Genomic DNA, 27,821 nt, shown 5'->3' with positions numbered 1-27,821 from the left:
AAATTTTTCAACCATACATTTTATTGAAAATAGTTAATACATTATTAAAAACATGTAATTGATAAAATGTCAACATTTCCATCCAAGGATGATTTGGTTTTATTCATTTTTGCCAAAGTGGCACACACCTTTTTCCCCCATGACCATTTTGCTTAAGAGCAGGGTCTCTAGTGCCCCCTAATGGTAATTCTTGACATGCTCATAACTGAAATTACATAGCTGAATTACTGCAATCTGACAAGGTGTCACTGCTGCTGCTGTCTTCCCTTCCTGCCTAGAAGGAAGGCGATCTTTAGGAAAACTGTTCTCAGACAAGCTGAGAGCAAAACCCTTTCTTCCTAAGTTACCATCGTCTTTTTAGAGAAACAAAAGCCTGTCAACATGTGGGAGAGAGAGAATTCAGGAAAGTCTCAAAGTAAACCAGGCTATAATCCAGATCCCCAACAAGGGTGACAGGACAGTGAAAATCACAAAGTTTGCGATTCAGTGCCCTGATTCTTCACCCTGCCTTCAAAAAAATGGAAACCACTACTCTGGTCAACACAAGGTCTCCTCCTTCCGGGAGCAGATGACATTTGCCACAGGCTTCAGGAAGCTGACCTTCTCTGAAAGTAGACATCAACAGAGCCTTAGTTCATTCTCAAGACCAAACACTTTGGACTTGAGGCTCCTCAGCTCTCCTTGTATCCTATGTGCTCGTCTGTTGCTGTTGCGTACCTCACACAGAATGGCAAGGTCCTGGTTTGCCTGGGTATTAAGTGTTGCCTAGAGAGGTGAAAAAAAAAAGGAAATGATTATGGCAAAGCCAGGGGAGGGAAATAAGTCATAAAGAGCAGGCTACGCTGGCCACCTCCTTTTTATGGGGTTCAATCTTTAGTCTGTTCAGTGACTAACTTAAAGTAAGTGTAGAACTAATTCAGAAAAGACAAAGAGATCTCTAAATACTATGGTATCCCATGTAACAGTAAAGGACTCTTGAGATAGAGATCAGTAAACAACTGACAATGGTTAAAAAGAAGAGACCCATATAAACAACATGACTAGCAAATTTGCCAAAGCATGAGAAAAGCACTTCCTCTTTTCTACATTAACCTTGTTCAGAGCACGGCAAATACGTGGATGACTAACTGGCTAAAACTACAAATGCTCTTAGGAGAACTTAGATTCTAAGAGGCTGGGAAAAGGTACTTTACGCTCAACTACTTGTTTTCCCCATTTGTAAGACAGACATCATTCTGTTAACCTTTTCCTTTTTTGGACAGGATGACAGTCCCTACATTCAGCTTAGACGAAGCATTAATGATGTAGCCATTCAATTTCGCTCTTGTTCTCCCTCTAGGGTGCGCATGCTGAACTGATCTCCAGGGAGGCTCAAGGATGGTGACCCAGTGTCTGGGAGTGGGACACCTCTCCCTCTGTTTTCAGTGGTGCTGTGGATCATCCCAGGGCCTGGCGCCCTCGAAGCACACGCTACTGTGGAGCCACCCCGCAGCCTCGCACAGCCCTGCTCGTGACCACACATCCCCACTTCACCTCTTTTCTTCCTCGGAGGAACTCAAGACCAGCAATTACCTGATACAGCATTTGCTCTACGTCTTTCAGCTTCTGTTGCAGAACCTTAATGTCGGTCTTAAAGCCTTCTACTTCCAAGCTACGCCGGCGCTCCAAGGCCTCATAGCGTTTTGTCATTATCTGTAACCGCGTCCCCATTTTGCTAGAGCGATCCTAAATATGGGTGATGGGAAGGCAGTTATGAAGAGGACGGAAGCATTCCCCACAGCTACCTGCACTTCCCCCCGCCTCCATTGTGAGTGGCAGAGAATTTTATACCTTGAAGATCTCTCTCCTCACTTTCTCCTCCTCCCGAATTTGGGCAAGTTCTTCTTCCAGAGAAATGCACTGTTCTTGGTACATGTTGGACAGCTTTTTCTCTTGTACTAACTTGTCCTTTAGGGACTGCAGGCCAAAAGGACAAAGAACATTAATACTAAGTCCTACAATATAGGTGATTCCAATAGCACTTAAGTAATGAAAGGAGAGAAAGAATTTCCAGAAGCACAAAATGAGTTCAGAAACAAGGTGGCAAGAAACTTGAGAGAACATTTGGAAACCTATTTCTGGACTCTTTTCTTAGCTCTTTTTCTTAAGTATACATACTGGAAATTCTTTAAAATAAAACAGTATTTTTGGAAAAAGTCACATAGTGGAGCTCAGAATTTGTTCTAAGCAAGACATTACAATATATGTTTTGGGCCACATATCTGAAGTTCTGCTTCAAAAAGGAAGAAACAGCCAGGTGTGGTGGTTTATGCCTGTAATCCTAGCTATTTAGGAGGCTGAGATTGGGAGGCTTGGAGTTTGAGCTCAGCCCAGGAACACAGTTTGTGAGACACCCCTCCTCCCCAACAGCCATCTCTGAAATAACTAGAGCAAAATGGACTGGAGATGTGGCTCAAGCAGTAGAGTGCCTACTTTGCAAGAGTGAAGCCTTGGGTTCAAACCCCAGTCCCACCAAAAGTAAGAAAACGAGAAATGTGAACAATTATTATATATTCTACTAAACAGACAAAACGATCCTTTAACAACTTAAATAAAATCTCAGCTACTAGGGAGGATCGTGGTTAAGGCCAGCCTGGGCAAAAAGTCAGCTAGATCAAATCTCAATCAATAGCAGGCCTTGGTGTTACCTGCTTGTTATCCTAGCTACATGGGAAGCATAACTAGAAGGATTGTGGTCCAAGTCGGCCCTGGAAAAAATGTAAGCACTATCTGAAAAATAATAAAAGCAAAAAAGGCTAGGAGTTTGGCTCAAGTGGTTGCATGCCTGGGAAGTGCAAGGTCCTGAGTTCAAGCCCCAAATACCACTAAAAAAACCCAAAACAAAACCAACAAAAAACCCACAAAGTGCAGTGGCACACACCTATAGTCCCAGGCTACTTAGAAGGCTGATGCAGGATTGCTTGAGCCCAGAAGTTCGAGGCTAGCCTGGGGAACAGTGAAACATCATCTCAAAGGCAAACAAAACCCACCTTAAATCAGATCATGTTCTTTCCTTACACACAACTCTTACAATGTTTAGAGCTAAATTCACATTCCTCACCATGATGTATAAGGCTGTCCATGATTGGCTGCTGCCTACCCGTCCAAGCTTCTTACATATCACTTCCTCCTTGTTTATTCCTCTACAATGACAATCACATCCTTCTTCCTCGAATGTACTCCAGGAACTTTAAACTTGCTTCTTCCTCTGCTGGGAATGCCCTTCCCTTAGGTCTGAATGGCAAGGTTAGTCCCACATAGCAGGTCTCAGCAAAAAACAACATATAAAAGTGTCCCTGTGTTCCCCTTCTGAAATGGGCTTCCAAAAAGTACATACAGTCTACCCTTAGTTCTCTTCTTCCCTAATAACACTTTTTTTTTTTTTTGTGGTACTGGGATTTGAACTTGGGGCCTACACCTTGAGCCACTCCACCGGCCTTTTTTGTGAAGGGTTTTTCGAGATAGTGTCTCTTGAACTATTTGCCCAGGCTGGCTTCAAACAGTGATCCTGCTGACTTCTACCTCCTGAGTAGCTAGGATTACAGGCATGAGCCACTGGTGCCCTGCTTAGCACTTTTTTTAATCTATCATTTTCCTATTTTTCTCTTACTCCCTAAAGTGTAAACACCATGAGAACAGACCCTGTCTACCTTATGTAGTTCTGTAGTCTCAGAGGCTGGCCCGTTTGTTGAATGAATGAATCAAGTCTAGTTTTTTAAATCCCCAGACAAGATAGTGTGTTATGACACTGTTGCCATCTCATTACACTGTCGTAACTCAAGCTTCCTGGATTGACTGAATCTTATAGGACAATTTGTAGGTGTTTTGGAATTTTCTGAGTTCTTTCAACCCTTTCAGAAAAATCAATAATGTCTATGAGCTGCAAGGATATTACCTTAACGTACTCGTTCTGGGCACAATGACTCTCGTGGAAAACTGGCACAATTTTTCCAATTTTCTCTGCTTTCTTTTTATACTGCACCCTATCTTGCTTGATCTTTGCTAGCAGATGATCTTTTTCAAGCATCCATGCCTTCTCTTTGTTTTGGTTTTCAAATCTCAGTTGTAAAAATTCTTTGGTGCTCTCATATAGCAACTCTTGGGTGTGATGGAGACTATGAAGGAAAGAACAAATGTGGACATTAGGCCCTTGCACAGAACATCTGAAAACAGGGTCATCCCAAAAGGGAGATACTGGTTATTTTAAATTGTGCAATATATGAATTTAAAAAAATATTATTAGCATTTTAAAAACAAACTTGGTTGGATCACTGTCAATCTGACATGTTTTACTGGGCAGTGTGCAATGTATCCGCCCATGCTCCCTGGCTCACAGATTAGTCTTTACATTTTCCTGAGTGCTGATATGAGGGTATATGATTAAAGAATGACATAGCCTACAGAGGTGTAGACTATTCTCAGTAATGATACAAGGAAGATCTAAGTCATGGTGTTCTGACTGAGGTTAACCCAAGGTCTAAAATACCAAAGACGGCTTTGCTTTTGTTTATGCTGTGCTCAAAGTGGACTGCCCTACTTCAAAATCTTGTCTTTTTTCTTTCTTTTTTCTCTCTCTTTTGAGAAGACAGGGTCTGGCTGACTTGCCCAGGCTGGTCTTGAACCTGCAAGCCTCCTGCTTCAGCCTCCTGAGTAGCTGGGATTATAGAAGTACTCCATCATGCCTGGCTAAAAATCTGTCTTTTTTTTTTTTTTTTTTTTTTGAGATTGATCCCTCTATGAAGTCATCTCATTCTTTAGTCCATTTTAATTTCTCTATTCTCTTAAATTCCATATCAGTTTTAACATATGCCCTGTCTTAATTCAATATTTGCTATATAGTATATAGATTTTAAATGCTAACATGTATACTTTTCCCAAATTGAGTGAAAGCACATACCGTATTTTTAGTCCACTACCACCAAACTGTTAAGGACGGTACCAACTACTGGACTTCTATGGGCTCTAAATAGCTTCCTGCTGACTCTTCTTAAGATGTAGGAATAAATAAATGTTTGTATCTTTAAAAAAGAATTTCTCTGAAAGTTAGCAACTCATTGGTTTAACATCAACACTTAGAAAAACACTATCAAATGATCTAATTGCCTGCAAGACTATTAAATTCCATGAAGCAATCACTATAATTTTCCACTGAACAAATAATGTCATATTCTTTTAATTCTCTTTATGAGGAACAGGGTACCTAGATAAGTGGAAAAAATGATAGCTAGTGCCAGGCACAAGTAATGTTACCAGATGAATATGTGTATTTATTTGGGTATGTGTGTATGTGTGCATATATATACATATATACATATATATATATATATACACACATATAAAGAAGGAGACTGATTCAGTTACCGCAAGATCTGTCTTCAATAAGTAATTTTATTCTGTCTTATATTAGGTTCTCAATTACAAACTAGGAAAGTATGAACTCAATGTACAAATGGCTTGTAAGTGACACCCAAAGGACAGTTATTAATGTCCTGGATCTCAAGCCATTCTATGTCCTTAGGATGATCTATCTAATGGAAGAAATTGATCATGTGCTCAGATATGCAAATAATGCTAAACTAGCCTGGTGACTAATATTCTGGAAAACCAATATAAAATTACAAACTAGAGACTGTGGGTATAGTCAGTGGTAGAGCACTTGCCTAGCATGTGCAAGGTCCTGGGTTCAATCCTCAGCCCTTCAAAATAAATAAATAAATAAATAAAGATTAAATGTAAGATGTTTAGTGCAAAAAAAGAGATGTGAGGTGCAGCTTCATAAGGCTCATTGAGTATTCAGCACCCATTTGCTATGTGGCCGTTGTGCACGTGACTGCAGAGGCAACAGAGCAAGACTTGGAAACCAAGACATAATTACTGTATGTGGCGATAAGTGTCATAAAGGCACATCAGTCATTATGGGAATACAGAGGAAGACTTAATGTGGCCTAGGTAAGTCTTCTGAGGAGGGGTGCCTGCTGCATACAAGTGTTCCATAAACAGTAATTATTATTAGTCTGCCTGATGCACAAAGTGAGCTGAGGCTGAAAGATCAATTTGGTGTCAGATGATGAAGTTCCTAATAATTCATGCTAAGATGTCAGGACTTTATCATAAGGTAAGTAGAGAAATAGCACATAATTTTAAGCAGTTGATAACTCTTCGTGGAGGAGTTAACTCATAGTGGGGAAGACTACAGAATACAAACAGACAAGAGATAGGAGGAGCCAGGTGCTGGTGCTCATGCCTGTAATCCTAGCTACTCAGGAGGCAGAGATCAGGAGAATCTCAGTTTGAAGCCAGCCTAGGCAAACAGTTCACAAGATCTTGAAAAACCCCATCACAAAAAAGGGACTAGTGAAGTGGCTCAAGGTTATAGGGCCTGGGGAGAGGAATGGAGCAGGAGGAAAGCGGGGGAGAAATGACCTAAACAATGTATGCACATGTCAATATGTAAATAAATAAAATAAAGCAAATCATGGTGATAATTATTTAAAAAAAAAAAGGTATAGGTCCTGTCAGGTGTGGTGGCTCACGTCTATAATCCCAGCTACTCAGGAAGCAGAAATCAGGAGGATTGTAGTTTGAAGTCAGTTTGAGCAGATAGTTCGTGTGATCCTATTTCAAAAAAATTCATCACAAAAATTGATGGAGTGGATCCTGGTGGAGTGACTCAAAATGTAGGCTCTGAGTTCAAACCCCAGTACCAGGGAAAAAAAAAAGGTGTAGGCCCTGAGTTCAAAACCCCAGCACCGGGGTGGAGAGGTGAGGGTGACCCAAACAATGTATACACATATGAGTAAATGTAAAACCAATTAAAAAAACACACACACAAAAAACCAGCACCACAAAAAAAGAAAAGTGAGGAAGAATAGTCAGATTATTCAACAATTTAAACAAAACAATAGAGCTTGAATCAACATGGAAAGCATGAGAGGCAGAGAATGGATCTGAGAGATTTCTCTGGGTTACAAACATAGGGCTATAAGAAGTTTGAGGCTGAGGTTCCAAGCTTGGGAAACTACACAGATGAAATGCTGTGGATCTAAATGGGTAGGTTTGAGATGGGAAAGGGAGTGTTTTTTGGGAGAGAAAAACACTTTGGTGTCCAAGCGCACTCAGTGGAAGACAGCATTACGCAAGTGAAGTGAAGAGCTGAGGACATTTTGATTGAAGAACCAAGACAGAAGAGGCAGAAATCAAGGGTGGTGAATTTCAAAGAGGGGGTGATCAGCAAATCAAATATGCACAGAGATACTATTATGATGAGGACTGAAAAGTGATAACTGGGTCCTAGAAACTAAGAAATCAATAGTAGGCTAGAGGCATGGCTTAAGTGGTAGACCTCTTGCCCAGCAAGAGTGAAGCCCTGCTGGTGGTTTGCGCCTGTCATCCTAGCTACTCAGGAGACAGAGATGAGGAGGATCGCGGTTCAAAGCCAACCCAAGCAAACAGTTCAAGAGACCCTATCGTGAAAAAAAATCTTTCACAAAAAAGGGCCAGTGGGGTAGGGCTCAAACGGTAGGGTACCTACCTAGCAAGCATAAGGCCCTGAGTTCAAACTCCAAAAACAAAAACAAACAAACAAATAAAATAAAAAGCTAATGATAATCTTAGAAAGGGCATGTTTAGTAACAAAACTAGTAAGTAGACACAGTTTGTAGTATTTTCCTTTTGAGATAGGGTCTATGTTGCCAAGGCTGGCCTCGAACTCTTGGGACTCAGGCAATCCTGCTACCTCAGCCTGAACAGTTAGCTGGGACTACAGGAGTGCCACTATACCAATCTGCAGTATTTTTTTTATAGGTATAAGGTCGTTTTCCATATTCCATATTCAAAAGAAAAAGGTTATATTACATTGAGTCAGAGAATATCAGTGGATAAAAGAAAATTTCTTAACCATTAGTATCTGCTAAAACACTAAAATTTGTTAAAAGGAGCATGTGGATTACTCAGTTCTTTTGGTAGTACTATGGTTTGAATTCAGGCATTTGCACTTGCTAGGCAGGCCCTCTACAGCTTGAGCCATACCTCTAGCACTCACTAGCTCTTTAAGAGAGAACTAAAAGCATCTCCGGAAAAGCCTGGATACTCACCTCCTGAGATGCAAAGGGGGTCTGAAGAAGACCATTTTTCCAAGATCCGTTTCAGTTCTGCAATTGTCTGTTGCTACAGTATACAACTATACTTTGTGGGGAGTTTTGTTTGTTTTGTAATTCTGGGGATTGAACCCAGGGCTTTGTGTGTGCTAGGCCTGCATGCTACCCACTGAGCTGCATACCCAACCCAAGAACTGCCAACTTTTAAGCCAATCAGAAACACAGAACACCTGTTAGGTACATAGTTCTTGAACACTCACCTTTTGGTTAGCTCTTTGACTTTGTTCTGATTTCTCTCTTGCTGAATTTGTATTTCTTCAATGCGAATCCGTCTGTCCTCCATGAGCCCTTCAACTTGTTCTCTGGAAAGCCTGGTTTGCTCTCCCAACTGTGCTTGCAGTGCTTCTACCTACACAGGTCAACAGAGGTGAGGCATCCACTCTTATTCCTTCTTACTTCATACCTCCAAAAGTTAGCCTTTCTCCAGAAATAAAGTAAAATAAAACCAAACCACTAAACCAAAACCAAAAATACAACAGCAAAACAAGCAGTACAAAATGCTCTCATCCATTCAATGTCATGTAATTGAGGTTAGGCTACACAAGAACAGACTCTGTCCATAGGTAGTCCACATCTGTATCACACAGAGAAAGCTACAAAATCTATTTTCCCCAGTCTATCATTCTTGCCTTTCCACTGTCTCCTTTTGGACATTTAGGACTGTCTCCCTTTTAAGATGCCCTAGTTGTGTAGAAACAGAAGGACTCTTTCTTAGTTTTTGGTTTCAAAAAGTAGAGCAAAATGAATGGATATAATTTCCTTCTCTGAGGCTGCCTCAACTCTAGATATACTGGTCACAGGTAGAAACAGTTGTTTACATCAATGGGCCTCCACCCCGACTAGGACAGGACCTTTAGAGTAACTAGCTGGGAAATCATAGTTCCAAATGACTTACAATTACAAGGTGTTAAGAACATAATTTATTGCTTTCCTAGATTTTAGAACTCATGTACTAAATAACTGGATGTAACCCCAAATATTGATCTGTCAGCATAGATAAGCTTCTCTCTGCAATTCCCTATGTATCCCTGAGGCCAATCACAATACAAACTCTTACATTAGGATGGTTTTGCTGGGTAGGACTTAGCATATGAACTGAGAGTTAAGAGAAGCACTTCTAGAATGTTTGATAGAGAATAATGGTTTTAAAATATTAGTGCTTAGAAATTAGGACCAATTTTCTTAATTCCATCATGCCTAGATGCAATTCAGGTATAAGGAAATACTTATCATATGATCCTGAAAGGTATGTTATACAAAGCCAAATGAGTGAATAGAAACCATCTTTGTCTACCAAAATAAATACGCTACCTGTAGGATGAGGATTTGTATGTCTCTTTGGTAATGTTCAGAATTGTCTTCCTTTTCTTTCAATGTTGATCTTTTCTTGCTCACTTTAGGCTCTAAAATACAAAACAAAAATTCATCAAGAATTTTCTTCAGCTTTTCTCTCTGCTATTCAAGTATCAACATTAACCCTGCAGAGGAGAAAAGGAAAACCCTGCTTAATTTTTCTTCATAAGGGAAACTGCAAAAACAAAATTTAATTCCCAGCCTGGCTCTAGAAGCTCAGTAAGAGCCTATAATGCCAGAGGCACCATAACAAACATCAGCTATACAGTAGAAAATTTTCTAATTATTTATACTGTGATTTTAATTCTGCAACAATGAGAACTTCTAATAATACAGTTATTACCTGCTTTAGAATCTGAAGGCTCTTTATGCTCGTGTGTATCTACAGCCTGGACAGTCTTTTGGAGAATGCTGACCTGAAGACGAGAAGGGTATAGCAACAGCCTTCACGTAAGTGTGAAACTTTACTTTTTGGCCCTAATTCTGCAGATCCAATATGATTTACAAGTTAAATTGGTCAAAATTTATATAATCATATAAGGATATCATGTACATGAGCGACAACATGGGGAAACGAACACTCTGGATAAAACCCAGTGTTGATGATAAAAATAAGTAAATAAGATCACAGAGCTATTTATCAAAATATGCTTTAAAAAGTGCTTCTTGACAAGGACCCTAAGGAAAATAACAGAAGGCAAAAATGTGCTTTTGTAGATACGTACAAAAATGCTACTGAGAAATAGTTTATACAGGTGAAAAAATGGTCATGCATGGTGGTGCACACCTATAATCCCAAGTGGAGGCAGGAGGATCCGGGTTCAAGGCCAGCCTGGGCTATGTAGTGAGACCCTGTTTCAAAAAGTCACATAAACACATAAAGTGAAAAAATGGAAACAGTGCACAAATACATGTAAATATTTCGATATGAGTGGAAAAAAGTTGTAAATATATATATCAAACTATTAATAATGGTTTATTTCTGAGGGTCAGGTGCCAATTGTACATGATAGACTTCTGTCTGTGTTTTTTTTGTTTTGTTGACGGTACTGGGGCTTGAACTCAGGGTTTCATCTTGCAAGCACTATCGCTTCAGTCAAGTCCTCATCTCTGTGTGTTTGCTTTTAATAATGACCATTATCACATTTGTGATCAGTATAAACACAGATTTAAAAAGAAACTTACATACTGAGCTGGGGGCATGGCTCAAGCAGTAGGTAGAGTAGGTAGAGGGCCTACATAGCAGGTATGAGGCCCTGAGTTTAAATCCAGTACCACCATCACCAAAGAAAAAAGAAACTTAAGTACTGAAATTTTCTCTTCACAAAGTCTGCCCCTACTTTCTTGTTTATCCTCAGCTAGAACATCTACCTTTCTGGACTTTAGGTTTCCTTTCCTCTCCTTCCCTTCCCTCCCTCCGTCCCTTCTTCTTTCTAGTGCTGGGGATAAATCCAGGGTCTCACATATGCTAGGTAAGGTGCTCTATCATTGAAGTACACCCCTAGCCATGGGCTTTATTTTTCTGAATGGTGAAATAGGGTACACAATGTTACTTCCCAAGGCTTTTGAAGGAAAACTCAGGTAAACATAGGTCTGTGATGGCTAACTACTATACATGTGGTTTCTTGGTTTTTTTTGGTTGTGGGACTGGGGTTTGAACTCAGGGCTTCATGCTTGCAAAGCAGGTGCTCTACCACTCTGGTCCAATTGCTCTGGTTATTTTGGAGATGGGGTCTTGTGAATTGGTTGCCCAGCTGGACTTGAACCAAGATCCTCCCAACCTCAGCCTTCCAAGTAGCTCGGTTTACAGGTGTGCACCACAACACTTGGTCTCCATATGGCTTCTTTAGCAAGTACTAAGGTTGTTTTGACTATGGACCCTCACCTATACATTGTAAAGGCCACACTCACCATGCTATATCAAAGATTACTTACTTTGTGGGGAGGCTCCTTACAAAAATAGGTCACTTCTCCAGTGTCTGTTCCCACAAGAGCCAAGAGATTCTGAATCTTCTTCTTGTCTTCTAGTTCCCTACAATTCTCACAAAAAAGAAGCACATTATATGCCTCAAATAACCTTTTCTGCTTAAAGGATTTCCCTTCTGACTTATTTTACAACATGATAACTAAACAGGATTTATCCAGACCAGTTTTTAAGACATCAGTCATTACCATTAGGAATTGAGAGAGAAGGGGCCAGGAAATAATTTTTAGGTGGTTCTCAAAGGTAGACTGCCTAGATGTGCCTCTGAAGGGCTCATTCTCCAGATGGTTCATAGCTGAATTTCTCTTGGAACTGCTCTTAGCCACAGGCAACTGCTTCTCCCGTTTCTCTCTCCCATTCCTTAGAGACGGCCTGCACCCAGTGCCTGGTCAACGAGGGGATACAAAAACCCAATCTCTTTGCTTCAACCATATTCAGAGCCTTGGTGGTATTAGCTGAGGCCTGCTGTAACTTGAATCACAGCTGAAGTTCTCTATCCAATCAGGCTTTCCTTATTTCCTCAGAGTCCTTCCAACAAAACTTCCTGCAAGCAAATCTCCATTGTGCAATTTGTTTCCCAGGGAATCCAACCGATGACAGCTCAGGACTGGTCCAAGGAAGAAACTCTAAAGAGGGATTTCAGAGCTAAGTGATATGGAGAAGATTTATAGAACACAGGGCTCCTAGGAGCAAGACAGATGGGGAGTCAACAGGGGATAACTTAAACAATCAAAATAATCAAAGATGCTAAAGAGGGTGAGGGACATGCCCCATAAAAAAATAACAATCTCTGGCCCATTCTCCAGACTATTAGCAAAAGAGCCTGGACCTCCCAGGAGGCAAGAACCTGTGACACCACAACAAGTGTACCTAGTAATGATTCCCCCAGTCCCTCTTCAAAGAGCCTGTGGTCATCTGTTCAAGTAGTTATGCTGGGGGAGAGGGAATACCCAGGCATTTCAAGGATTGCTGGATACAGGGTCTCAGGTGACACGATACCTGGCAACCTGAAGCATCATTGTGGCACAGGACATATAATACATGGAATTTTGGGCCAGGTCCAGCTCTCAGTGGGTCTACTGAATCTTAAGACCCAATTAATGGTCATTTCCCCAGTTCCCAAATGTATAATTGGAATGCACATACATACTAGATGACACAACCTCCAAATTAGTTTCTTGGCTTCTGGGGTAAGTCAAATGGAAACCTCTCAAACTACCTCTCTACCCAGTCAAGATGGCAAACAAAGACATAAAAAATGCAGAGAGATGGTCCTTATCAAATCTTCACTTCTTTCACCAGTAGGACCTATACAAAAACAAATGGATTCTAGAGGATAACAGCAGACTTCTATTCAGAAGGTCCCAATTTCATCATCAGTGCCAGATGTATCTTTGTTAGAACAGACTATAAGCTGGTCTCAGATACATGGAATGTGGTCACTGATTAGGCAAATACATTCTTTTCTATCCCTCCAAGGACCAAAACAGCTCATACTCATGTGAGGTTGGCAAGAGTATACATTTATAGCCATGGTAACTCTTTTGCTCCCTGTCAATATAGTGTAAATTCACTACTGGTGATATGATGGTAAGATATGTGTACTCCACATAAAGATAAAGCTTTATAGCACATGAGTGAAGATTTTAGGGCATGACAGGTCACTCTCTTCAAAGTAAAAGATAAATTATTGCATCTTATATCTATCACCACTAAAAAGGAAGCATAATGTCTGGAGGTATTGAAGACTACAGGTTCTATACTTTGGAATATTGTTCCAATCATGTATAAGTGACATGGAAAGTGAGCTTTCAGCATGGCCCACAGCTGAAAGGAGACTGCATTAGGTCAGAGTTGTGGTGCATGCATTTCTGCTGCTCAGCCCATATGACCTGACATCTTATGGCACCTGAGGGTGGATAAGGTGTCATGTGATGTTTTCAGCAGGCCCCATTACAAAAACTGTAACACAGAACCCCTGGAATCAGGAGCAAGGCCATGCCTTTCAGAACTAAGAATTACCTAACACTTGAAAACCAGCTTCTGGCATGCTACCAGAACCTGCTAGATATGGAATGCTTGACCATGGGACATCAAGAATCCATGTGGCTACATCTCGGTAAGTGATTCTGGGAAAACTGGACATCCACATTCAAAAGAATGAAGTGAGGCCCTTAGCTAATACGGTATGTAAAAAATTAACTCAGAATGGATCAGATGCCTGGTGTGCTGGCTAACACCTGTAATCCAGCTCCTTGGGAGGCGGAAACTAGGAGGATAGAAGTTCAAGGCCAGCCTGGGCCAAAGTGAACAAAAGCTCATCTCATAGAAACAAAAAGCCAGCCACAGTGACACCCCAGCTAAGGGGGAGGATCGCTGTCCAGGCCAGTCTGGGCAAAAATATCCAAATCAGTAAGGGATGGGGATATGGCTCAAGTGGTAGAGCACCTGCCTAACAAGCATAAGGCTCTGAGTTCAAACCCCATAATGCAGCCTACTTGGGGAGGCTGAAATCAGCAGGATCATAGTTCAAGGCTAGTCAGGCAAATAGTTTGAGAGATCCCATCTGCAAAATGGATTGAAGACATTTTTTCTGTTTGGGAGGGGCACTACTAGGGTTTGAATTCAGGGCCTCACACTTGATAGGCAGGTGCCTAGCAGCCCTAAAACTATAAAATTCTTAAATAGAATTTAAGAGCATAGAGAAAAATCTTCTTGACGTTGGATTTGGCAATTACTTCTTGTATGTGATAGCAAAAGCAGGCCACGAAAGACTAAATGGGACTACAACAAAATTTAAAATTTCAGTATATCAAAGGACACAATAAAGAGAGTGAAAAGGCAAGTCAGGTGCCAGGTGGCCACTCCTGTAATCCTAGCTTTTCATGAGGCAGAGATCAGGAGGATCTCGGTTCAAAGCCAGCCCAGACAAATACCTCAAAAGACCCTATCTCGAAAAACCCCATCGCCAAAAAATGGGCTGGCAGACTGACTCAAGTGGCAGAGTGCCTGCCTAGCAAGTGTAAGGCCCTGAGTTCAAACCCCAGTGCCAGCAACAAAGACAAAGTGAAAAGGCAATCTATGGAATGGTAGGAAATATTTGCATATCATCTTATAAGGGATTAATATCCAGAACATATAAGGAACTCCTACATCTCAACAATGACAACGAAAACCCAATTAAGAAATGAGCTTGAGTTTACATTTCTGCAAAGATACACAAGTGACTAACAAACACCATGAAAAGATGTTCAACGTTATTAGTCATTGAGGCAATGCAAACCAAAACCATAGTGAAATACCCTTCACTTCAATGAAGATGGTGACTAATGAAAAGCCAGAAAATAAATGTTGGCCAGGGTGTGGAAAAACTGAAAATTATGTGTTGTTATTGGAAATGTAAAATGGTGTAGCCACTAGAGAAAACAGTATGGCATTTCCTCAAAAAATTAAAAATAGAACATGGGGGGTTACTGTTTAAAGGGTACGGAGTGTCAGTGTGGGAATATGAAAAAGTTTTGGAGGTGGATGGTGGTGAAGGTAGCATAAATGTACCTAATGGCATTAAACACTGCAAAATGACTAAAACGGTAATTTTTATTTTTGGAGATATTGGGGTTTGAAATCAGGGCCTATACCTTGAGCCACTCCACCAGCCCTTTTTGGTGAAGGGTTTTTTTGAAATAGAGTCTCAAGAACTATTTGCCTGGGCTGGCTTCAACTGTGATCCTCCTGATCTCTGCCTCCTGAGTAGCTAGGATTACAGATGTGAGCCTCCAGCACCCAGCTTAAAATGGTAAATTTTATGTTTCTTTGTCTTTGTCTGTGTCTGTGTCTATGTTTCTCCCTCTTTTTCTCTTTGTCTATCTCACATACAGAGAGAGAAGTGTATTGTAGTGGATACTGTAGTGCACTGTCCAGATGTATTCTTTAAGATCAAGAAACGCATCTCCCGTGAACCAAGCTCTTCTCCAAGAATTGTGCTTGGCCAAAGGGGCTTTCCTCTGCTAAGTTTCTGCCCTTTCCATGAGGGCAGCCTATCTATTTCCAATGACTGGTCAATAAGAGATAGAAGTCTGAATCCTTTGCCTCTAAAAGGCCACCCTAACCTTAGAGCTGTCTATGGGGCTGGAATAGCTTCTGTTACCACTGAATCACAGTTTAGATTCTTTCATAGGAATTACTTGCCAAAAAGTCTGCTCACAGGTATTTTTCCTGACAGCCTCCCCAGTAACTGTCCTACAGGCAAACTTCAATCTCAGAGTAAATTTCCTGGAGACTATAACCTAAGAGAATGTAGATAAATTTATCATTTTAAATGTAATTCTCAGTCATAACATCATTTCTCTCTCCTACTTTGTACCTGATTCTCAGCCGGTCATTTTCTGAATAGAGGCGTAAAACATGTTCCCGTTCCTGGAAAAGGCAGACCTGCATATCACTTAGAGCTTTCTGCAATTCAGCAATCTCTTCTTCTCTCTGCTGCAAATCCCATTCAAGTTTATGCTGCAAAAAACCAAAAAGGTAGTTGAAAAGACACTGGGTTTGAGAGGAGCACTTTCTACTAGATATGGAGGAGACAATTTATGTAGAAATATTCCAAAGTGATGGTTTCACCAATACAGAATTCAGATGACAGCACTAAGCTGTATATAGACTTGAGTTTACTTGAGTTTAAAAGCAATAGAATGAACTGGGGTGAAGCTTAGAGGTAGAGCAGGTGCTTACTATGCATGAGGCCTCAGGTTCCATCTCCTAGCACATGAAAGAAAGGAAGGAAGGAAGGAAGGAAGGAAAGAAAAGGAAAGAAAAAAGAAAAAGCTGTGCTGTGCACTGGTGGCTCATGCCTGTAATCCTAGCTACTCGGCAGGCAGAGATCAGGAGGATCATGGTTCAAAGCCAGCCTGGACAAATAGTTCTCGAGACCCCTATCTCAAAATTTTGTGAAAATCCTTCACAAAAAAAGGGCTGGTGGAGTGGCTCAAGGTATAGGCCTTGAGTTCAAGCCCCAGAACCTCAAAAAAAAAAAAAAGCTATAAGGTGAGTATAAAGTTTACCCATGTTAAAGCTCTAGAATCTTCCTTTTACAGACACTATAGTACCCAGAATGCCACATCTCACCTGTTCGTTCTATACTTCATGAGTAATGCTTTGTACACAATATATATCCTATGATACTAAGGAAAGCAAAGATGAAAAATACGATTCTTGCAAACAGAGCTGGGGAAATTCATGGGGAAGCAGACATACAATTAAAATAGTTATCTAATGGCAGAGCATGCATGGTAAAACAGTATGGGAAAGAGAGTAAAATGTCTAAAACCTGTTTGGGAAGTCAAAGATCACTGCCAAAGCACTGAAACTTAAAAAAGAATAGACCGGGAAATGCTCAGAAAATGGCAGTCAATGCAGAACCACAGAAGAGCCTAATACATTTGCTAAAAAGGAAGAAAATACTGTCACATGCTACAATATGGATAAAATTAAGGACTATGCTAAGTGAAATAAGCCAGTCACACACACAAAAAAAAAGCCATATGATTCCACTTATATAAAGTATTTAAGTGCTCAAATTCATGGAAATCAGTAAAATGGTGGTTACACAATGGGGGAGAAATGAGGCCATGTCTGCAAGAAGAAAAGGTTCTGGAGATGTTGCACAACAATGTGAATACAGTCTACACTACTGAGCTGCACACTTAAAAATGGTCAAGATGGTTACAAAGAAATTTCACAAGGAAAAAAGAAAGTACAGGAGGGGAAGGTCAACTTGTGCTTGCATCAATACTTCAATCCTTGGAAGAATGTTATCATGGATAAATAGAGATTATGATTCTTTTTCAATAAAAATTTAACTACTGAACATAGGAACAGATGAATTTTCAAATTAATTAGTTTTGATTTTTGGTTATTGCTTTGTGTGTGTGTGTGTGCGTGTGTACGTGTGGGCTGGGGATTGAACCCAGACCCTTACAATTTCTAAGCAAGCACTCTTAACACTTGAGCTATGCCCCCAGAACTTTCATTTTTACTTTTGTGTTTGAAAAAGGGTCTTACTGCTAATTTTGCCTGGCTGGCCTTGAATTTGAGATCCTCCTGCCTCTATCTCCCAAGCAGCTGGGATTACAAGCAGGTGCCAACATGCCTGGGTGGTTGTTGCTTTTGCAAGCTTTGATGATCCATAGACTAAGTGGTACTATACAGGCATGCTCGTCTATTTTTATCAATGTTAGATTTAGTTTCAATTGCATATTCATAAAATATATTTAAATCTAAAGAGAAATATTTGTGATTGGACTATTCAGTCAATGGTAATACATGGCAAATACATTTCTTAAGCTGTTTATAGAAAATAGATCAATCTTGCTATAGCAACCTTGAAGCACAGGTACACATTTGCATGTTATACAAAGATTCAAGTGTGACTTCTTTTCTCCAGACACGGTGCCACTACGTAGCTTAGACTGGCCTCAAGATCCTCCTGCCTCTGCCTCCTAAGAGCTGGGATAACAGGTGCTGCTGTCAGTAAATTAAAGGCAAGCAAATACTTTTGTTTTCTCTCTCTATGCTAAACAAAAAATACACACAAGGTGACATTTGTTAGGTAAAACTTGTTTTAATTTCACATTAAAATGCAATATAACCATTCTTCAACAAAATGATCAGAGTACTAAGAAAATCATCTTTAGAGGAAGTGTTTAGTAAGCATATTTAATTTACTTATTTATTATTTATTTTTGTGGTGCTAATTGAACTCAGGTGCCTTAAGCATGCTAAGCAAGCACTTTACCACTGAGCTACATCCCCAGCCCTAAGCATACTTTATTTAAATACATTTTCCAGTAAGAAATGCAGAATTCATTGTCTTTACTTAGAATAAGGCTGCATAAATAGTTCTCTTTCAAATCTGTCTTATAACTTACCAATGTTCCCTTATTGGAAATGTTCCAAAAAGGACTTTACGGTGTCAAAATTCACTGAGCCACACTTCTTGACAGTGTTAAAGTTCTGAGTCCCCTTTAGCTTGATTCTCTCGATTCCAGCTAGGCTTTATTAGTGGTCCACTTTGTATCATTTCCTCCACCTTCATCAATTTTCTGTACAATACTCCAGTCCCTCACTAGGATGTCTCAGTGTCACAGGACTTCTCTTTCTCTCTTAGCATTCTTCTTCAAACTTGAGGTGGGATGGCCCACTGTGGCCCATGGCTCCACGTGCTTGCCTTCTACCTAACAACTCCCTCAGTCTTGCCTTCGAGAGATGGATTTCAAGAGGTGGTTCACACCACGGAGTAACTCTTCCCATTACCACCAGATCAGATGACCTCTCTGTGAAATGCACCTGCACATTCTCAGTGTAGACTTGAACTCCAGTTTAGGTTAGGTTTTTTTCACCTCCTTCTCTGACTGATCTCACCTATATCAGTGATTCTTCACTATAATCCTATTGGGATGGGAGCAACCACAGCTGGCTTCCCATTGTCAACTCATCTATAATGCTTATGGCTTTTCTGAAACAGTAGTTCTCATCCAGGTTGATTTTACACTCTACCTATACTCCTCCCCATCCCTGCCCAAATATCTCTGGCAATGCCTGGAGACATTCTTGATTGTTATAACTATGGGAACTATAGTACTGAAATATAGTGGGTAGAGGCCAGAGAAGCCACTAATCATCCTATTATGCACAGGACAGGGAGAGACCCCTCCCCAAACAAATATTTACTCAGACCAAGGGTCTATAATACTAAGGTTAAGAAATCCTGCTCCAGAATAGGTGGCAGAGAGTTGGATTTGTGCTATGTAGGTGGAGCAAAAAAATAATTTAGCATTTGTAGGCAGGATAGTTGTTACTGAAATAAAGCATGAAGAGGCTTAAGTTAGAAGGACATGATGTCAGGAACTAATACATAGCATTTACAAAGTCCAGAAGCTATGGGACTGGAGGCGTGGCTTGAGAGGTAGCATGCCTGCCTAGGAAGTGTGAGGCCCTGAGTTCAAAACCCAGTAACCTTCTCCTATAAAAAAGAAGCTATACAGCCAGGTGTCAGTGGCTCATGCCTGTAATCCCAACTACAGGGAGAATTGCTGTTTGAAGCCAGCCTGGAGAAATAGTCTGTGAGACCTTATCTTGAGAAAACCCTTCACAATAAAGGGCTGGTAGAGGCTCATGGTGTATACCCTGGGTTCAAACCCCAGTACTGCAAAAAAAAAAAAAAGAAAAAAAAAGCAACAATGAAGTTAAAGAGTAAAGGGATGAAAGAACTAGAAGTATGAGATGGAGATGTTATGAGTTTAAGATTTTAGAGGTAAAAGTTCAAACCCCAGTTCCACCCCTGCCAAAAAAAATTTAGAGGTTAAAACAAACAAGCAAGGCATGGTGTCAGTTCCATTTACTTGGGAGGCTGAACCAGGAGGACTGCTTAAGCCTAGAAGTTCAGGGCAGCCTGGGCAATATACCAAGACCACCACTCAGAGAGAGAAAAAAAAGTGAAAAGATTATAGAGGTAGAGGAATTTGGGAGGTTAGAAGCCAACGAGTGGCTTGAAGGTAGGTAGCTGGGCTGGGGGAAAAAAAGAGTATTTTTATGAAATACCAGCTCGTGATACAAGCAGGCACTTTCAAAGCTTCTCTAGTGAACAGACTTAATTGAGAGTCCTAAAAAGGCATGCATTTTTTTTCTTTAATTTATTGATAGTAGCTTTTTGTCTTGTTTTGACATGGGTTGTAACTATGTTGCCCAGGCTGGTCTCAAACTCGTAGGCTCAAGCAACCTTCCTATGTCAGCATCTTGAGTAGCTGGGGCCACAGGCATGTACCACCATGCCTGGCCATTATCTGTCTTTTACCTGTTCTTCACAAGCTTCTTTGTAGAGTTTCAGCTTCTTCAGTAGGTCCTCATTATCTGCCTCACACTCAGTCATCTTCTTCTGATAATATTCCAGAAGTTCCTGAGAAGGGCAGAGGACTGCCAGACGATCTCTGGTTGAAGGCAAGGGTGTTGAGTCCATTGAATCTGACATTTCCCTCCTCCTGGTGGAACCACTGAAACTGGAGCCAGCACATTTACAGGTAATTGTTAGTCTATGTGAAATCAGAAAGCATGTATTCATGAACATTTATAAAACGTTATAATTTTTTAAATCAAAGGGAGTTTATGTCCTTTTTTGGGGGTAGCACTAGAATTTGAACTCAGGTCCTTAAGCTTGCTAGGTGGGAGCACTACCACTTGAAGCATGCTCCCCAGCCCAGAGGGTTTATGCTCTTTTTGTTTTCATTTTTTGCAGTACTGAGATTTGAACTCAGGGCTTTGCACTTGCCAGGCAGATGCTCTACTTCCTGAGCCACACCTCCAGCCCGAATTTCTTAATGTGCTTATAATTAAGATGCTCACATGTATATAAATTTGATTTTACAGGTTAGTGAGCAATTTTCTGAACTGTCTTCCAAGTATCAATCGTCAAAACTAGATTCAAAATAAAATGATTATGTTAAAAACTAGAATATAAATGAAGTTAAGACCACATAGTAACAATTAGAAAAGTTAGTACTAAGACACACAGCAATGGAAAAACCACATCAGACTAATCTCTAGCATCCGAGATTTGAATTGCACAGACTAGGATTAGATGACAAACGGCAAAAGACTGATGAAAGGCTGGACAAGAAGTTTTCATTTATTTTCTCTTAGCAAACAGGAGATTTAAGATAACACAGTGAAAGAAAACAAATGGTGTAGAAGTAGAGAAGGGCTCAGGTGAAACTCAATCCAGTCTAGCTGTCTGCAATTTACAACATAAGAAAACAGACATCAGAGAGAAGAAACTTTATACAGAAGCCAGAGTTATAGTTAATGAATGTATTTAATATGTGTGTTCGCTTCTCAGTAAACAAGCACATGCAGTAGAGATAACAACATTTACTCTCTGTGGGGGTTGTAGCTCAGTGGCAGAGCACATGTGTCCAAAACCTTGGGTTCCTTTCTCACTACCAAAAAAAGAAACCCCAAAACATTATTCTCAGCTAGCATGAAGAAAAAACCTAACATTCTCTCAATCATTAAAAGGTCTGGGGGCTGGCAGAGTGGTTCAAGTGGTAGGGCACCTGTGAGGCCCTGAGTTCAAACCACCAGTACTGTGTCCCCCAGCCCCTAAAAAAGATTAAGGGTTAGACATGTAGCTCAGTGGTAGAGCAGGTGTTTGGCCCAGTTCGATCTTTAGCACCACACACACAAAAAATCTTGTGACAGAAATACTTTTACTTTTACTTCATGTTTCATATTTTCAGAAGGGGTTACCATATAACTCTGGGAAATAGATTAATAGAATCAACAGGTGATAAGGAAACCCGGAGAAAGATCGAAGCCAGGGAAAGGTTCAAAGACGAGTAAAGTCCTTCCCCCTTGCCGGGGTCCCTACATCCAGCTATCTCCGTAGAAACTGTGGATGGCCTTCGTGCACAGCTGTGCTGACATGATATATTGTAACCTTGAAACACTAACTGCCAAGTCTGCTTCTGTACTCCCTGCTTGCTTGCTGCCGCCTTTCTGGATATAAAAACCCCAACCACCTATTTTGGAGCACTATTTTGGAGATATCCAGGTGCTGGCCCGCTAGCATAATAAACTTCCTTTCCTCCATCCACCTGGGTTTGAGTCTTGTTCTTGCTGGTCTGGTGATTTCCCGCAACAGGTGCTTCTGAGATTCTACAGAGCAAAGCTGGGAGAGATTAGGACGATGCAGCAGGTTGGCCTCATGTTTATATACTGGTTGTTCCCTGTCACCCATGATCTGCTGCCACTGTGGCTGGACCATTCACACTGAATCAGTCCTGGTATTATCCTGGTTTTTTTTTTTTTTTTCCTAAATTCTGAAATGAGAGCAACAAAGTTCAAATCAAAATTATAAAGTATGTTTCCAAAACCCTTCCAGCTCTTATGCTAACTTGGACTAAGGCTATGTAAGTCTTGATTCCTTATTTCAACAACTTAAGCATAAACAAACATCTTACTTTCTGCAGGCAGGGGTGTGTGTTGGGGTAAAGTTCATGCTGTCTTATTCACACCTATCAAATACAAAAAAATTCATAATGGGGGCCAGGAAGGGAGGTGGAGAACAAAAAACAAAACAGTATGGTGGTACAGACTGTTTCCCTCTCTAGGATTCTGATATTTGTCTCCTGAATGAGGTAAGACCACATTCTCCTGAATGTAATGTTTTTAAGTATGTATTCTTTAAAGTAGCTTTAAGTCCTGAAGTTTCATGCCTTTTCTTTCTTTCATTTTTTGCTTCTGGCGGTACTGGAGTTGAGTTGAGCACATCGAGCTTGCTAGGGAGGCGCTCTACCCCTTGCGTGCCCCAGTCACTTTAGAACACCGCACCTTCAGTTCCCTTTGCCTAAGATGTTCTTTCCTCATCTATCTGCATGGCTTGCTTCCTCTTCTTCAGAACTTAAAAGTCACCTTCTCTTTGTCAGTACTCGGGTTTAAATTCAGGACCTCCTAGGCAGGTGCTCTAGGATGCCCCCATCCTTTTTTGTTTGTTATTTTTCAAGGCTGGCTGGGATCTTGGTCCTCCTATAGTCCTCCAGTTTAGGCTTCCTGCATAGTTAGAATGACAGGTGTGTGCCACCAGCTTTTATTGGTTGAGATGGGGGGGGAGTGTCCCATGACTTTTTGCTCTAGCTGGACTTGAACCTTGATCCTCCCAATCTCTTACTTCCTGAGTAGCTAGGATTACAGGCATGAGCCACTGTGCCCAGCTAAATGTCACATTCTTAATGAAGTCTTCCCTGACCATACTAGCACTTCTTCATCTACCTTCTCTGCTTTACTCTTCCTCATACCCTTACCACCATCTGATGTATTTTATTTAATTACTGCCTCTCTCCTCACATCGGAATGTGCAAACTCATTACAGGCAGGGATTATTTACTGTGTTTACTACCATAGCCCAGTAACTAAAATGGTGCCTAGCTTCTACTAGATGCTCAGTAAATACTTAATAAATATATCTTTTTAAAAATCTTCAATATCAATTTAAAAGACTATTAAACATCCTTTCCTTCTACTGGTCATTCTATTCAATCTAGGTGAAAAAAAAAGAAACTGTTCTTTTTTTTTTCATTCCATTGGCTTTTTTCTATAGGAATCCCTTCAAATACGTCGCCTCTCTTTTCCTAATTCTCTCCTTTAAAATGATTACTCTCCTTCACACTCACCTCTTTCCACAAACTTCTCAAATGGGGTCAGTTTGCTTCTTGTCAAAAACAACCTAGAAAATTAAAAAGGTTACTGGATTGAAATGGTAGTATGATTACTGGTAATACCTTTTGTTTTTAAATTGATTTATGGTAGTGCATGGCTGTAATCACAGCATTAGAGATGTAGAGACAGGAGAATCCTAAGTTTGAGGAAAGCCAGGGGGACCCTGTCTCAAAAAACAGAAAACAGATGGGCACTGGTGACTCACGCCTGTAATCCTAGCTATTCAGGAGACAGAGATCAGGAAGATCAAGATTTGAAGCCAGTCTAAGCAGATAGCTGGCAAGACCTTATCTCAAAAAAATCCCAATCACAATAAAAGGGCTGGTGGAGTGGCACAAGGTGCAGGCCCGGAGTTCAAACCCCAGTATCGCAAAACAAACAAACAAACAGAAAACAAACAAAAAGCTTTATGCAAATACAGTTCATCTAGACCATATATTTACTCATTTAAAATGTACAATGCAATGATTTTATTTATTTATTTATTTATTTATTTACTTATTTTTGCAGCACTGGGGTTTGAACTCAGGGCTTCACATTTGCTAGTCAGGTGCTCTACCAGTTGAGCCACTCTGCTTCAATGATTTTTAATATAGTCAAGATATATGCTATTATTATCACAGTGAATTCTGAAACATTTTCATCACTTCAAGACTTCACATAGCTATCTGCCTTGTGCCTCACTCTTCACCTGCAGCCCTACGTAACCACTAACCTACTTTCTAACTCTACAGATCTCCCCATTCTGCACTTTCCTATGAATAATATACAGTACATGGTCTTCTGGGATTGGCTTATTTCATTCAGCATAAGAGTTTTCAAGGTTAATCTATGCTGTACTTTCTATCAGCCTTTACTTCCTGGCTGAATAATATTCCACTATATGAATACAAGAGACATCTTAAAGCTTAATTTCATGTTTTAAAACTATTTAAAAGGCTGGCAGAGTGGCTCATGTGGTAGTGTCTGCCTAGCAAGCCTAAGGCTGAGTTGGAACCCCAGTACTACCAAAAAACCAAAAAACAAAAACTATTTAAAGAGTAATCTGGAACTTTAAAAGTCTTCTAACAACATACAACTTCTCTTCTCCTTCACAGTGACTGCCTTCATTCCTCCTTCCTAAAACTATTGTGTATCTACCTGAAGCTGTCTACCCTCACCTCTTATTTAGTTTTGTTGTTGTTTTGTTTTGTTTGGCAGTCCTGGGGTTTGAACTCCAGGCCTCACACTTCCTGCTAGGTATGTGCTCTACCACTAGAGCCACTCTGCCAGCCCTTTGTTGTTGTTGTTGTTGTTGTTGTTTTTTAAGACAGGACATCACTATGTTGCACAGGTTGGCCTCAAACTCCAGGGCCAATCGATCTTCCCATCTTGGCCTCCCAAGTAGCTGGTACTGCAGGCCCATGCTACCATGCTCAGTTCTCATTTAGTTTTATAATCCCTAACAATCTAACTTCTACTACACCATCTGAACTCAAGCTGGTCTTCTTGGTGAGCAGACATCCAAATTAATAAAACTCTCTTGCTCTTTTCAGTTCCCATCCTCATTTTCCAGTAACTCCTTGACTTGTAAGTTCAAATTAACAGTGCCAACTACCCTTTCTAAAAATATTGCTTTGTAGTTGAGTGTGGGCTTCAAAATCAAACAGACTTCAGTCTGTATTACAGCTCTTCCCCTTATTAGGGACACCTAAGACAAGCGATCTTCCCTAAACTTGTTATTTGTATGTCATAGGTTGGGTTAAGGATTAAATGAAATACTGAAGAGAAAGGCTGAGCACAATGTTTGACATGTAAACAGTCAATATAGACTACTATTATTATTAAAAATTTATTCCTTGGTGCAAAAGGTTCTGTCTTCAACTCTCTTTACTATTTCCTTTGTTCATTTCTTTTGGGAATCATTGTTCCTATTTTGCTATTACAATTCTATCATCTAAAACCTGAGTTGACTTAGAATAATTAACAACTAGATATTGAATGAATAAATGATGACCTCATGATTTGAATCCCAATTATGTACTGGACATTTTCACTTGTATGTCCACGTTGCACTGGAGCTTGAAATATCTAACTTAAAGAAATAATTCCGTTAGGGGCATGGTTCAAGTGGCAGAGGCCTGACTAGCAATCATGAGGCCGAGTTCAAGCCCCCATACCACAAAAGAAAAAAAAAAAAAAAAAGAAATCACTCATAGTTGAGCATGGTAGCATTCGCCTGTAATTCCAGTTACTTGGGAAGCTGTGGCAGGAGAATCTTAAATTTGAGGCCAACATGTACAATATAGCAAAACCCTGTCTTAAAAAAAAAAAAAACTGCAACAGCAAAACAAAGAAAGAAATCATTGGGTTGCTGGGATTAGCTCAGTGATAGAGCATTTGCCTAGCATGGATAAGGTCCTGGCTTAGATCCCCAAGATAGTAAGGGGAAAAAAAAACCCAAAACCTAAAACCAAAAAAACCTTGAGTTACATATGAGCTGGTGGAGTGGCTCAAATGGTAGAGTGCCTGCATTGCAAGCATGAGTCCCTGAGTTCAAACCCCAGTACTGCCAAAAAAAAAAGTGCTTTAAATTACATATTAATTTCTCAAAGTGACCATTTCCTAAACTTAATACATGGTCCTTTTCAACCAAACACCCCTTTTTGACTTTCCTATTTGAGTTACTAATTCAGCATTTCCCAGCGTACTGGACTTGGCAATTTAAATCCACCATTTGATTTCTCAATATTTTTTCTCTCTCTCTTTCTGACATGGTCTTGATATGTTATCCTGGCTGGCCTCAAACTTGGACTCAAGTGACTCTCCTGCCTCAGCCTCCCAAGTATTTGGTACAACAAGTGTGCCACCATCCCACTCAGCTACTCCTTCTCTGGAACCTACCATCCAACCACATAAAACCTTGTATATTTTATCTTCACAAAAACCATGTTAAATGCAGAATCTCAATACCTTCTTACCTGGGTCACTACCACAGCTTAACTATTCTATCCACCCCTTATGTCTTCTGGACTCTTTTCCTAAAAATCATAAAACAATATGTGGATCCTATAGCCTAGAGCATTAAATCAAACTCCTTAGCCTAGAATTCACAGCTTTTTATGTTAGGGCCAAACCTGTCTCTGCTGCCTGATTTCCCTACATTGCCCTAAACCCACCCTCTGTTTCTAGATAACTTTGTTCACAAACTTCTAGGCAGCTGAAACACAGCTCCTCCACAACCCTCTAAAATTTCACTTAATGGACTCTATACATGAAAATTCAAATACTATCTCCTTCATCTCTGAGTTTCACCATCCAAAATGATCTAACTGAAAAAAGAACTGCCCTTGCAATTCTCTAAAACACAGCTAAAGTTCTCTGATGGCAAAGTGTGTTCCCTGCAGACAAGAAGCCCAGTCTTACTCACCATTGCACTCCCCAAAAGAATAATGCCCTGGTTTATACACAAATTAATCGGTTTCTTTTTCTTTTCTTTGGCGGTCAACCCATGGTCTCGAGCAAGCGCTCTGCCACTGAGTCACATCCCCAGTCCAAAACGTACTATTTTGTTTATTCCCAGAACAACTCTAGGAAGTATTTTCATTATCCCTTATTTTGCAAATGAGGAAATTGAGTCTTAGATTAGAGGGAGTGAAGGAACACCGAGAACCCATCGCCAGGACGTTCAAATGCCCTGATCCTTTTTCCACTTTATCCGGTTCTTGACAACCCAAGGCCTCCGGGGCCCCGAGATCTCCCTTCGAAGATTCTAACTTTCCTCTTCCGTCGCCCCCCTCCCCCTAGGTTCAGGCTTACGTTCCTCCTTTTACTGCTTACGCGCTTACTTTTCCCGCAATAGACTTTCTTCCCAGCGTCTCTTCCCCAAAACTCCTTCCCCTAAACCCGAAACCCCATACTCACGACTCATTAACCCTCGGTGTCAGAGAACTCAACCGAAAAACAAAAGTTAAACAAGGGAGCGTTGCGGCGCCACTGAGCGTCCAAGAATCTGTCCAGTCGCTTACGAGCTTACACGGCCGTTT

The 27,821-nt window shown here is 40.5% G+C and overlaps 1 protein-coding gene across 4 annotated transcripts; it reads right to left on the bottom strand.

Moving 5' to 3' along the window:
- On the bottom strand, positions 1-27,821 carry Ccdc77 (coiled-coil domain containing 77). Of its 4 annotated transcripts, XM_020176687.2 has the most exons (13): positions 27,700-27,821; positions 23,751-23,803; positions 22,542-22,595; positions 20,381-20,582; positions 15,896-16,038; positions 11,484-11,580; positions 9,892-9,964; positions 9,507-9,598; positions 8,396-8,544; positions 3,935-4,154; positions 1,831-1,956; positions 1,573-1,725; positions 1-765 (listed from the first exon to the last, which is right to left on the bottom strand). In XM_020176687.2, exons 3-13 carry the CDS (start codon positions 22,577-22,579, stop codon positions 619-621), a joined length of 1,440 nt encoding a protein of 479 aa, XP_020032276.2. In that variant the 5' UTR covers positions 22,580-22,595; positions 23,751-23,803; positions 27,700-27,821; the 3' UTR covers positions 1-618. The 4 variants fall into 4 exon arrangements, with proteins under 4 accessions (XP_020032276.2, XP_020032278.2, XP_073932431.1 ...); XM_020176689.2 differs by lacking the exon at positions 22,542-22,595 and having other exon boundaries at positions 27,700-27,820; XM_074076330.1 differs by lacking the exons at positions 22,542-22,595; positions 23,751-23,803 and having other exon boundaries at positions 27,700-27,803.

The sequence above is a fragment of the Castor canadensis genome, chromosome 6 (genome assembly GCF_047511655.1).
Source record: "Castor canadensis chromosome 6, mCasCan1.hap1v2, whole genome shotgun sequence".
Classification (NCBI taxonomy): domain Eukaryota; kingdom Metazoa; phylum Chordata; class Mammalia; order Rodentia; family Castoridae; genus Castor; species Castor canadensis.
Note: the sequence above shows the minus strand (reverse complement) of the source record. Positions and strands in the feature narration are given on the sequence as shown.